The sequence below is a fragment of the Loxodonta africana genome, chromosome 22 (genome assembly GCF_030014295.1).
Source record: "Loxodonta africana isolate mLoxAfr1 chromosome 22, mLoxAfr1.hap2, whole genome shotgun sequence".
NCBI lineage: Eukaryota > Metazoa > Chordata > Mammalia > Proboscidea > Elephantidae > Loxodonta > Loxodonta africana.
In genome coordinates, this window is record NC_087363.1 from 15,223,943 (window position 1) to 15,238,180 (window position 14,238).

General features: G+C 37.4%; 1 protein-coding gene across 1 annotated transcript in view; it reads left to right on the top strand.

Moving 5' to 3' along the window:
- Window positions 1-14,238, top strand: part of DNAH12 (dynein axonemal heavy chain 12) — a 212,477-nt gene that overhangs the window by 149,688 nt on the left and 48,551 nt on the right. Inside the window, exons 58-60 of the mRNA XM_064274342.1 lie at window positions 8-200; window positions 3,542-3,714; window positions 7,309-7,449. Of these exons, the coding sequence (XP_064130412.1) occupies window positions 8-200; window positions 3,542-3,714; window positions 7,309-7,449 (507 nt within the window). The remainder of the gene's footprint in view (window positions 1-7; window positions 201-3,541; window positions 3,715-7,308; window positions 7,450-14,238) is intronic.

Consider the following 14,238-nt stretch of genomic DNA (forward strand, 5'->3'; position numbering starts at 1 on the left):
TTTTTAGACCAGAATTAGAAGAGGAACGAAATGCTCTTATACTTCAGTCTGCAGCTAATAAGAAGCAATTAAAAGATATAGAGAAAAGAATTTTAGAAACATTATCATCTTCAGAAGGGAACATTTTAGAAGATGAAAGTGCAATTAAAGTCTTAGACTCTGCTAAAATCATGTCCAATGAGATAACAAAGAAACAGCAGGTGAAAAAAGAATTCTAGGAATGTTCCAGTTCTTAAGATTCTAATTTGCTTCCAGTTCCTGAGGAGAGTGCTGTGCTAGGTTTCCTGGGAAGGAAAAAAGATAAAATACCAAAACATAGAAACTAATTTTAAAATCACAGTATCTCTTACTGGTACCAGAATTATTCAAAACCTGATCTGATCTAGGTGGTAGCCTTATACAGAAGAAAATAAATCTAGAATGAAATTTTCAGAAGTATATTTATTATTAGAAATAGGTAAAGCAGGCTAGTCAGATTCATTCATATTTTACTTGACCCTTCAACCAAATATCAAGTTTGAGTATTTAGCTTCCTTCTGTCCATGACTGGAGCTTGAAATGAGTGGGAGTAGCTGCTGGTTGATTGGACAGTAAACTGTTCTGGGAACCACTAAGGATGTCCTGACATTGCTTTGTCATTTGTTTGTTGGGGAGAGAGGTATGAGAGTTGGAGGTGGCAGGTGGAAGATGGGAGACAAGTGTCTTCATCCAGTAAGGTATTTGTTGTATATTCAGCTAACACAGCTAAATAGTATTTTGATAGTACATCTCTTTTTAGAAAATCCTACAATATTGTCGGTGGAAGAGTCCTTAACTGTCAGACATCTTTTGCATTTCATAGTTGAGAAAGGTTAAGTGAGGCCCAAGTTCACACAATTAAATGATATTGCAGAATAACTTTTATGTAACAAATTTATTGATTTTCAGACCTTTCAATTCTTCTTGGCCCACCTAATGAATATAGGGTTGCTATGAGTTCGAATCTACTCGATGGTGATAGGTTTGGGTTTTTGGTAACATTGGGGTAGGGACCCCTGGGTGGTGCAAACAGTTAATGCCCTTGGCTGCTAACAGAGAGCTTGGCAGTTCAAGTTCACCCACAGGAGCCTCAGAAGAAAGGCCAGATGATCTACTTCCAAAAAATCGGCCACTGAAAGTTCTGTAGAGCGCACAGCTCTACTCTGACACACATGGGGTCACCATGAGTTGGAATCGACTCAACAGCAACTGTTCTGTAGTTGTTTTTTTAACATTGGGTTAATCAGAAACTAAAGAAAAACCTAAATAGAGATTGCACCAGTCACTCAGCATCCCTCCACTATCTCCCACCACCATCCATCCAGCTCTGGGGCAGAAGACTCAGAACGTCTAGGGACACTTCCACTCAGGGTGGCTTTGGTTTTGTGTGACTGCGACGATGCAACAGCTCCTCCCTAAACAGGTGCACGTTTTAACCTAGGGAGAGCCAGGTGAGTAGGACCTTAGGTGGAACGGCCGCCCTTCTGGCACCAGGGCTCAGCTATTCTTTTGTGTTTTCCTTCCCAGTTGTGTCAGAGCAGAGCCAACTTCTCATTGTTCTCTCACCAATCTGTTTTTGTTTTAAAGGGGCAGGGAGAATAGGGAGCATTTATCTTATTGGTTTATTTCTTATTAAGACTAGGGTAAAAGGAGATATAAGTACCTATTGGTTCAAGTACTTTATCTTACTAAGAGAGACAAATTCAATAAATTATAACATCTTTCTAACTGGGTGTCATCGATCATTACGAACTTAGTTTTAAATTTATTACGTATTTTGATCCAGAACTTACTCCATATCTGGCCCTGACTTCTATGTCACCCCTCGCAGGCCTCCCCCACAATGTGAGAAAATGATCTTCAGAGGAAGGCTCCGTTATATAGTCCAAAGCTGCTCTCCTGTTTTATCATAACCCACAAGGTTAAACAAAACTAAGAATTTCCTCTACACCTTTCAAAGTTACCTCCCTCAAATTTTCTGTAGTTTAGTCTTTTTGATCCTTGGAAAGTTTAATACATATAAATATCACGAACCGGGAGATTTTTGCAAACAATGAATTATCCTCTTCCAGCATCTCTAACATACACTTGCAATGTTTATTTCTTGGAAAATGTTACTTGAGGATGTTAATAGTAAATGATAAAAGAAACTGTGTTTATATTTCTTGAGTCTAAAATTTCATAGTAAGAAATCAAACTTAGCAAAAACACTGTTTATAAATATACCACACATCAAGCTATGGAATATGAGTTAAATTATTAAGTACTGTTTAGAAATATTAACTGTATTTGCTTTTTTTTTTTTTTGCTTGCTGTTACTATTAATGGTAAAATGGAGTTCGAGTTGGAAAATCAGGTTTAAATAGAAGAATCAATGGGAATACTAAGATTAGCTTTCGTATGTAAATGTCATTAATTTCTGTGGTTGATAACTCTGTTTTATTTATAGTGAAGATTGAGATACAAAGCTTCCTTTTTTATTTCATTTTTGGTTATACTGTATAATTTTTAGAAAAGTTAATTTGCAAGGAACAGAAACACACTCAAATTAGCTCAAATAAAAAAGATACAAGGGGATATCTTATAACCCAGTTACAGGAAGTACACGCGGGAGTAAAGGGAAAGCATTGAGTTGCTACGCCCCCATCTTTCCCCGTCTTTGGGTTGTGTGGTCCTCATCTGTGCTTCAATCTGCACCATCTGAAGACCAATTTATTCTGTAAAACTTTTGTAACTGTTTTGTCCTTCCTTCATCTTGCATATAGAAACCAGCTCTGGCCCTGTTACCTTTTAGTGCTAATGCCCAGCACCACCTGGCTTCAGTTTCTGAGCCTCCAGCCTCTGGGTGGGTTCCAACCGACAGCCTTTCAGCTGGTAGTTGAACACTTAACTGTTTGTGCCACCCAGGGACTCCTGACTTACTTTTTGTCTCTAGTTATTTGCCTGTTCAAGTTATTTCATATGAGTGGGATCATATACTATTTGTCCTTTTGCATCTAGCTTATTTCACCTAGATAATGTTTTCAAGGTTCATTCATGTGCTAGCATGCATTAGAAGTTCATTCCTCTTTATGATGGAACGATAGTCCCTTGGCAGCAAATATTTTTAGTAGCTACTTTGCCAGACATTGTGTTGTGCTCTGGAGGACATGTTGACATATTAAATATATACATATGCCTGTTCTCCCTCTGACCTATTAAAAGGGGGTGAAAGACTATAGTTGACACATGTCAGGTCAGGCAAAGAATAAGCAAGGCTTGACAGCTCTGGTACTCTTCGAATAAGAAGGAGTTGGCTGGTGGCTAATCATTCCTTTAATCTGTAAGGCTGTTTCTCTTTTCTTTTTTCGTCTTTCTAACCCTTTCTCCCTCCCTCTCTCCTTCCTGTCTCCCTTTGTCCTTTCCCTTTCTTTCTAGCATTTAGCGTGGTTAGGCCCTTTTTTTTAAATAAACTTTGTGATTGGGTTAAGAGGTATTTTTAAATAAATTCTTTGTTTTTTAATCCTGATTTTTCTCCTATCAGATTGCAGAAAAAACAGAACTCAAAATAGCAGAGTCTCGAGAAGGCTACAGACCCATTGCTAAACATTCATCAGTGTTATTCTTTAGCATTGCAGACCTGGCTAACATTGATCCCATGTACCAGTACTCACTTAGCTGGTTTGTGAACCTCTATATCAACTCTATTCATGACAGGTAAATATTACCTAGCTTCATTTATCCTCACCTTGCTTTTGATTTAAAAAAATTTAACTTTTTTTCTTATTATTTTTATAATAATATTCATTATAGAACATTTAGAAAGCATGGAAAAATGAAAGAATGGAAGGAAGAGGGAAAGGCAGACAATTAAGCCTTCTTCCTGTTTTAAGTTGTGTTTCACTGCTTCCCACGATGAAGATTTGGGCATAGAGAGATTAGTTTTGGTACTTTTTTTTTTTTTTAATCTCTCTTTTAAATATTTCAATAAGGCACATGACTTACTTTTGCTGACAACTCAAATATATCTTTTTAGCCTGGAGGTCTCTACAAGTCTTCAGTCTCACATTTCTAGTAGCTTGCTAGATATTTTCACTTTAAACAATTAATGAGTATATACAGATTTTAGAGTCATGCTGGAACCAGGCATTAAATCTTAGTTCTGCAGCATGCAAGCTGTGTGACCACAGGCACAAGACAGCCTTTCCGTAATTGCCTCAGTTTTCCTGACCTGCAAAATAGTGATAATAAAAAAAAATAGTAGTACTTAATTATGGAGTTGTTAATGAGAATTAAATGAGGTACTCTTTGTGAAGTGTTTGTAACAATTTCTGCTATTTGGTAACTGCTAGACATGCTAAAAGGAGCTCTGGTGACACTATGGTTAAAGCACTCAGCTGCTAATACAGGGTCACGATTAGTCGTAATTGACTCAATGGCAATGAGTTTGGGTGAGGTTATACACGCTAAGTAAAATAAAAATATGATTGATTCTACCATATGTACTATAAGAAATTTGTTTCTGTGTGGGCTCTTGATAGAGCAGTCTCTCTTGGGTGATTGAAATGCCTAAGTTACCCCAGTTGGGATTTGGAATTTGAATTTATGCAGCTCATAGTTTTTTTTTTTTTTTTTTCATATAATGGAAGAAATTCAAGTCGAGGAATTGGCATAAATGTTGGTTCCAGACTGTGACCCCCAAAGTTATCTAGGGGCGTGGGAGATTTAAACACAAAACTATTCTGGAGGGACACTTCTACAACTGAGGCTATTCAGGATTTCCACATGAATAATTCCCATCAATGATGAGCTCACAGTAAAAAATTAGAAAACAAATGAGGAAATGAACTACCATAGAGAGTCAGCATAGAGACAAATGAGGAGGATTAGCACTCCCAGTAACTTGGATAATTTTTAAGATCTGTAAAAAGAACATAAAATAAGTATGTTTTGAAGATTAAAGAGATGAAAGAAAAATAGAAAACTTAAGGAAACGGTAAGATGCAATGAAAAGAGAGCAAGAGATTTGAAAAAGATCCAGATGAAACTTATTGAAATTAAGAAAAACCCTATAGTCATTGAAATTTAAAGGGCAGGGGGAGGGGTAAATTTCTGCTTCTGACCACTACACAGTAGCTTGTATTTGACTGTCTCCATTAGGAACAAGTATAAAAGCCTTTAAAGCGCTGGAGAGCAACCAGTGAAATCAGAATTTGAGATATAAGATACTGGAGAGAAGAAAAGCACACCAAGTTGAACCCCACATTGACATCCACTTTTTCCTTTAGGATTTTTGCTGATTCTCGGTGCAAGGGAATGGAAGCAAAGTGGAAAGCAGCAATCTAGGGCTGGTGATAGTCTAATTAGACTGAGCATCCAGAGGTTAGAGTTTGGGGCTGCCAACATGGCTGGAAGTTGAGGGGACAAGATCCTGGAGAGGAGGGAACAGCAGAGTAGGGAAACAGGGAAGAAATCTGCAACCAGAAGGATAAAGAACTATGCAGAAATTTCGTGGAGCTGGGAAGACAGAGATTGAAACTCAGAGCTTGCTGAGGTAGAGGGGTACTGGTATACACCCATTTGAGCTCTCAGGAGGAGCAATTTCCTGAGAGTATGGGGAAAAGAGCAAACATAGCAAAATGTGAAGCTTAGCCTTGGCTAGATCTGCCCATGTCCTCTCTCTTTCTGCTTGTCAGAGAATTAAATACTCTCTGGAGGAAGATACACTATTCAAATCAGTTTTTCGCTATTCAGTTTTTCACACACTGTAGCCAGTATTCAATAACAGTTCACCAGGCATGCCAAGAAATAACCAAAGGGCTAGATTCAAGTGAAAAACAGGCAGTAGAAATAGACCAGCAAGTGATGCAGATAGTGTAGTTATCATTCAGGTTCTTTAAAACAACTGTTGTCAATATGTTGGAGAAAATGGAGGCAAATTTCACCAGAGACTTGGAATCTATTTTTTTTTAATTAAATGGAAATTCTAGAACCAAAATATGCAATGATTGAAATTAAGAACTCAATATATGGTTTAATAGCAGATTAAATAAAGCAAAAGGGAAGATTAGTGAGGTGGTTTATAGGTTAGAAGGAAATATGTAGATTGAAGCACAGAGAAAAGGAGACATAGTTGAAAGTTCTATCATATGTATAATTGGAATCCTATATAGAGAGGAAAGAGAGAGTGGGACAAAGTTTTATTTAAAGAAGTACATGCAGAGAATTTTCCAAAAGTAATAAAAACATGAAGCCTTCTAACTCCAAGTTCAGTAAGTGGCGCCTGGAGTTTTAAAAGCTTGTGAGCAGCCACTCAAGATATAACAATTGGTCTCTATTCACATGGAACAGCAGAGGACGAAGGAAACCTAGGAATCAGAGAAAGAAATGGACTCCAAGTTTAATTGCCACTATGAACTTCTACATCTTCTGCCATGAGACCTGAAGAACTGGATGGTGCCGGGCCACCAGTACTGAATATTTTGATCAAGGACCCAATAGATGGATCTTGATCCGAAGGAAGAAAATTGGGGAACAGAACTTCAAATTCATGTGGAAACCAGACTTACTGGATCCATTGAGACTGGGGGACCCTTGAATATATTGCCCACCAATAATTTTTAAACCTTGAATCAAAACTATCCCATGAAGCCATTGTTAAACTAAACAACAGTTTAGCTCAATAAAGGATGTTTGCCTTGAACACTGCGCTCTTATAAAGAATTATCTATGTAAGTTCAAACTGTCAACAGTTAATCTAAGGCCCAGATGAGAACTTTAAGGGCAGAGAGTCTAAATGGTGATGTAACAGCATGGGTAGATATAGTTACAATGGTGGCACCTTGTGAAGTAGATAACCAATGTCATTGAACTGCACATACTCATAGGAGTATGCTCTATTTTTTAAAACTTTTTATTTTGAAATACTTACATATTCACAAGAAACTTCAAAGAAAAAATGTATAATGAGGTCTCCTATACTCTTCACCGATGGCACTGGGTTTTTTGTTTTTTGTTTTTATACTCTTCACACAGTTTTTCCAGTGGTGACATCTTGCATAACTATAATACAATGTCATAACCAGGAAACTAGCATTTGTACAATCCATAGAGTTTGTTCAAATTTCACCAGTTTTACACGTGCTCATTTCTGTGTATGTGTGTGCGCATGTGTGCAGTTCCACACACAGTATGTTTTTAATACTGGATAAAATAAAAATAACATATTTTAATTCATATGTTACTTGTTTTTTTCTTAGTTTTGTTTTGACTCAGTATATTTTCCTTTTTTTTTTTCTTTTAACCTTTTAGTAACAAATCCAAAATTTTGGAAAAGCGCCTACGATATTTAAATGACCACTTCACATACAACTTATATTGTAATATATGCCGATCACTATTTGAGAAGGACAAGCTGTTGTTTTCCTTTCTGTTATGTGCCAATCTTCTTCTGTAAGTTACTTATTTTTTCTGAGTTTATATATTTAGAACACTTTTACCAGGAAGATCTAATCTTAAAAATACAGCTTTTCGCAGAAGAATATCATATTTTCGCACTGCTTAATTCATGATTTTACTTGCACGTTTCACTGATAGCAACGGCTTCTACAATAGTATTTGTGTTTTGATGTTTATTTGATTTAAAAAATTTAGATCATACAGAAAAATTCACAAAATGTTAACATACAGTTCAATAAATTCTTACAAAGTGAAAATATGTGTAACCACTCTCCAGGTCATGAATAGAACATTTCCATCATTCCTGAAGCCTTTCTTGTAGTCATTCTCGATTACCCACCCTCTTTCTCCTCCCCAGGGTAATGGACATCCTGACTTCTAACACTGCAGTTTAGTTTTGAATAAAAACAAATTGTATGTATTTTTTTATCTGACTTCTTTTTCTCAAGATTACATTTATGAGGTTTATCCATATTGTTAATGAGAGGCTGTAGTTTGTTTTCACTACCTTATCCCTAGGTGGCTGAAAAGGTTAAGTGATAGACTACTAGCCCAAAGATTGGTGGTAAAAATCCACCCAGTAACAGAGAACCCCTGAGGGAGCAGGAGATCAGTGGGATGCAGACCCCAAATTCTCATAAAAAGACCGGACTTAATGGTCTGATTGAGACTAGAGGAGTACAGCGGTCATGGTCCCCAAACCTTCTATTGGCCCAGGACAGGAACCATTCCTGAAGACAACTCATCAGACATGGAAGGGACTGGACAATGGGTAGGAGAGAGATGCTGGTGAAGAGTGAGCTACTTGTATCAGGTGGACACTTGAGACTGTGTTGGCATCTCCTGTCTGGAGGGGAGATAGGAGGATAGAGAGGGTTAGAAACTGGCAAAATTGTCATGAAAGGAGAGACTGGAAGGGCTGACTCATTAGGGGGAGAGTAAGTGGGAGTATGGAGTAAGGTGTATATAAGCTTATATGTGACAGACTGACTTGATTTGTAAACGTTCACTTAAAGCTCAATAAAAATTATTTAAAAAAAAAATTATAAAACTGAGCTTGAAAGAAAAGAAAGGGAAAACCTGAGTTTCCAGAAATGAGAAGGGAACTAAAAGCCAAGCCACAACATAAATGGGAATTCATTGACTATGGCTCCTGAGGGTATTGAGACCATATATAAATCCCAGGGGTTGGGGTTTTGACACACATGTAAGGCATGAATCCTAGGAATTAAGTGGCTAGATAGAAGCTCCTACATAAAGCCTAGAGCCGTGAAGAGCTACCTCTGTCTTCCAGATGGTGACCAAAAAACATTCTCCATGGGAAAGAGCAAAGAAATTTGTCTTCCTGAGAACAGAGATGAAAAACCAAACAAATAAACTCAAAGATTAAGAAATGAAAAAAAAAAAAATCCACCCAGTGCAGTCACGGAAGATAGGCCTGGCGATCTGCTTCCAAAAGGCCACAGCACACATGAGGTTGCCATGAGTCAGAATTGACTTGATGGCAACCAATAACCACAGCAGCAAGATTTCATTATAAGAATACATAACAATTTATCATTTCTACTGTTGATGAATATCTGGGTTGTTTCCATTTGAAGCTATTAAAAATAATGATTCTGTGAGCTCTCCATTATATATCTCTTGGTGCACATATTTCTGTTAGGAAGAGACCTAGAAAAAAATCTTGCAAGCTGTTTCCCAGAATAATCATACCAGGTTACATCCATTAGCAGTGTTTGAGCATTCTATTACTCCAAATTCCCTCCAACATTCTGTGTAGCCATTTTTAAAATACATTTGGTATGTGGGAGGTATTATTGTGTTGTAGTTTGAATTTAGATTTTCCTGATGACAGATGAGCTGAGCATTTTTTCATGTTTATAGGCTGTTTGAAAATCCTTTTTTGTGAAGTGCCTGTTCACAGCATTTGCCCATTTCTCAATTGGGTTTGTGTGTGTGTGATTTTCTTATTGATTTGTATAAATTCTTTATGTATTCTGGATACAAATCCCTTGACAATTATGTGTGGTACATAATGTCTCCAGCTCTCTAGCTTGTTTTTTTCATTTTTTTAATGCTGGCTTTTGTGGAACAGAAGTTCTTAATTTTAATATAGTCCAGCTTATGGTTTGTGCTTAATGAGAAATCCTTCTCCACCCCAAAATTATGAAGATAACTCTCCTCTATCATTATCATGACATTTTATTATTTTGCCTTTCATATTTGGGTCTATAAGCCCATGGAATGATTAGTGTGCATGGTCTGAGGTAGATACCAAGTTCCGCTATTTTCCATACAGAAACTCACTTGTTGAAAAGACCTTCTTTCCCCCACTGCTCTCTTTGCTATAAATCATACACCCATATATCTAAGTCTATTTCTGGGCTATATATTTAGTTCCATTAGTGTATTTGTCTATAATTAACCTTAAAATAAGTCTTGATTTCCGGTAAACAATGCCATCTCATCTTGATTGTCTTTTATACAAGAGTGTCCTTCTATTCTTGGATCTTCATATTTCCATATAAATATTAGAATCTGCTTGTCAAATTTCAAGGGGTAAAAATACCCAGCATCCTGTTGGAATTTGGATTGAAAGTGTGTTAAAACTACAGATAAGTTTGTAGAAAATTAACAGCTTTGTAATATTGAGTATTCCAGTCAAAGAGCCTAGTATGTCACTCCATTTCCTTAGTTCTTCTTTCATTTTTCTCTATCATGTCTTTAAATTTCTGTGTCTTGTACATCTTTTATTAGGTTTATTCCTAGGTAGTTGAAAATTCTTGATGCTATGGTAAGTGGCATCTTTTACTCTATTTCATTTTTTAACTTTGTTTTTGCTAGGGCATAGAATAACAATCAACTTTTTATACATTTATTTGCTATCCAGCGACCTTGTTAAACTCAATTGTTAATTCTAATAATTTATCTATAGATTATTTGTGGTCTCTATTAACATAATCATATTGTCTATGTATAATGAAAATTTAATTTTTTTAAATATTTTATCTTTTTTACACCGTTTAGGGCTTCAAGTACAATGTAGAATAGAAATGGTGATAGCAAGCGTTCTTACCTCATTCCCAGGCTCAAAGGGAATGTTTTTGATATCTCACCACTAAGATCAATGTTTACTGTGGGCTTTTTATAAAGACCTTTTACAAATTTTCATTGTTCCTTTATATTACTAGCTCATGAAGACTTTTTTTTTAATCATGAATGAATGTTGAATTTTATCAAATCATTTCTTCTTCATTTTTTGAGATATTTTTCCTTTATTCTGAATTTGTTATATTGATTGGTTTCTGTAACAGCTTTATGAAGATATAATTCACATACCATACAATTCACCCATTTAAAGTGCACAGTTCAGTGGCTTTTGTATATTCAAGGAGTTGTGTAAACATCTTTACTATCAATTTTAGAACATTCTCATCACTTCAAAAGGAAACCCTGTACCCTTTAACTATCACCTCCCGATTTCCTCATCTTTTCCCCTAACCCCAGCCCTGAACAACAACTAATATACTTTCTGTCTGTATATTAGCCTATTATGGACATTTCATACAAATGAAATCATGTAATATGTGGTTTTTTGTGGCTGACTTCTTAGCATAATGTTTTCAAGTTTCACTCATTATAGCATATACCAGAACTTCATTTCTTTTTGTGGTTCAATAATATTCCATTGACTTGATATACCTACCACATTTTGTTTATCCATTCATCCATTGTACCTTTTTGCAATTATGAATAATGCTGGTATGAACATTCATGTACAAATTTTTGTGTGGGCATATGTTTTCATTTCTCTTGGGTGTATATTTGGAGTAAAATTGCTGAGTCAAATGGTATCTATGTTTAACTTTTTGAGGAATTCCTAGACTGTTTTCCAAAGTGGCTACATCATTTTATTTTCCTACCAGCAGTATATGAGTGTTTCAATTTCTCCATATTCTCACCGACACATTATTATCTGACTTAAAAAAAATTATTATTGCAGAACAGAAATTCAAATTCTCATGGAATCCAGACTTTCCGGAGCCATAGAGTCTAAATGAACCCCTGAAACTATTGCCTTGAGAGAATCTTTAAACCTTAAACCAAATCTACTCCCTGAAGTCTTCTTAAAGCCAAACAATAGTTTAGCTTAACTAGTAAAGAATGTAAAACCAAACCCAGTGCTGTCGAGTCGATTCCGACTCATAGCAACCCTATAGGACAGAGTAGAACTGCCCCATAGAGTTTCCAAGGAGCACCTGGTGGATTCAAACTGCCGACCCTTTGGTTAGCAGCCGTAGCACTTAACCGCTATGCCACCAGGGCTTCTATCACATCATATGCACGTGAAAGCTGGACAATGAGTAAGGAAGACCAAAGAAGAATTGGTGCCTTTGAATTGTGGTGTTGGCGAAGAATATTGAATATACGATAGACTGCCAGAAGAACGAATAAAGCTGTCTTGGAAGAAGTACAACCAGAATGCTCCTTAGAAGCAAGGATGGTGAGACTGTGTCTTAAATACTTTGGACATGTCAGGAGGCATCAGTCTCTGGAGAAGGACATCATGCTTAGCAAAGTACAGGGTCAGCAGAAAAGAGCAAGACCCTCAACGAGGTGGATTGACGCAGTGGCTGCAACAATGGGCTCAAGCATAACAAGGATTGTGAGGATGGCGTAGGACTGGAGAATGTTTTGTTCTGTTGTGCGTAGGGTCGCTACGAGTCGGAACCGACTCAACGGCACCTAACAACAACAACAGTAAAGAATGTCAGCCTTAAGTGTTGTGCTTCTTTAAGATCTATCAATATGGTATAAAATAGATAACAGCAACTCAAAAGATTAGATAGTAAACTTAGTCATCTTAGGATGACTAAGACAGGGAGGAGCAACTCTGAAAAGGAGGGTGAGAATGGTTTGTACAACTCAAAGAATGTAATCAAAGTCACTGAACTGTACATTGTAGAAATTATTGAATTGTGTATGGTGTATGTTTTGGTGAGGTGTCTGTTCATATCATTTGCCCATTTTTTAATTGGATTATTTGTTTTTTTGTTGTTGAGGAGTCAAAGTATTTTACAGATTTTAGAGATTAGACCTTTGGTCGGGTGTCTTGTAGCCGAACAACTTTTCCCAGTCTGTAGGTTCTCTTTTTATTCTTTTGGTGAAGTCTTTTGATGAACATAAGTGTTTCATTTTTAGGAGCATCCAGTTACCTAGTTTCTCTTCTGGTGTTCGTGCATTGTTAGTTATGGTTTGTATTCTATTTATGCTATGTATTAGGGCCGCTGGCATTGTCCCTGTTTTTTCTTCCATGATCTTTATCGTTTTAAGTTTTATTTTTAGGTCTTTGATCCATTTTGAGTTAGTTTTGGTGCATGGTGTGAGGTATGGGTCCTGTTTCGTCTTTTTATAGGTGGATATCCAGTTTTGCCAGCATCATTTGTTGAAAAGACTGCCTTTTCTCCCATTTAACGGACTTTGGTCCTTTGTCAAAGATCAGCTGGACATAGTGGATGGATTTATATCCGGGTTCTTGATTCCATTCCATTGGTCTATGTGTCTGTCATTGTACCAGTACCAGGCTATTTTGACTACCATGGCTGTATAGTGGGTTCTAAGATCAGGTAGTGTGAGGCCTCCTACTTGGTTCTTTTTCTTCAATAATGCTCTGTTTATCCAGATCCTCTTTCCTTTCCATATGAAGTTGATGATTAGTTTTTCAAGTCTTTTTTCTTGTGTACTTTTTAGTGACATCATTTACCTTCATCAGGCCATGTACATATCACCATCATTTTTTTTTTTTTGGTTTATTTTTTTGTAATAATTTTTTAAGTGAAAGTTTACATATCAAGCCAGTCTCTCACACAAAAACTCATATACACCTTGCTACACACTCCCAATTACTCTCCCCCTAATGAGACAGCCCACTCTCTCCCTCCACTCTCTCTTTTCGTGTCCATTTCGCCAGCTTCTAACCCCCTGCACCCTCTCATCTCCCCTCCAGGCAGGAGATACCAACATAGTCTCAAGTGTCCACCTGATCCAAGAAGCTCACTCCTCACCAGCATCCCTCTCCAACCCATTGTCCAGTCCAATCCATGTCTGAAGAGTTGGCTTCGGGAATGGTTCCTGTCCTGGGCCAACAGAAGGTCTGGGGGCCATGACCACCAGGGTCCTTCTAGTCTCAGTCAGACCATTAAGTCTGGTCATATGAGAATTTGGGGTCTGCATCCGACTGCTCTCGTGCTCCCTCAGGGTTTCTCTGTTGTGTTCCCTGTCAGGGCAGTCATCAGTTGTAGCCAGGCAGCATCTAGTTCTTCTGGTCTCAGGATGATGTAGTCTCTGGTTCATGTGGCCCTTTCTGTCTCTTGGGCTCGTAATCACCTTGCGTCCTTGGTGTTCTTCATTCTCCTTTGATCCAGGTGGGTTGAGACCAATTGATGCGTGATAGATGGCTGCTTGCTAGCGTTTAAGACCTCAGACGCCACTCTTCAAAGTGGGATGCAGAATGTATTCTTAATAGATTTTATTATGCCAATTGACTTAGATGTCTCCTGAAACCATGGTCCCCAAACCCCGCCTCTGCTACACTGGCCTTTGAAGCATTCAGTTTATTCAGGAAACTTCTTTGCTTTTGGTTTAGTCCAATTGTGCTGACCTCCCCTGTATTATGTGCTGTCTTTCCCTTCACCTAAAGTAGTTCTTATCTACTATCTAATTAGTGAATGCCCCTCTCTCACCCTCCCTCCCCCCTCTCATAACCATGAAAGAATGTTT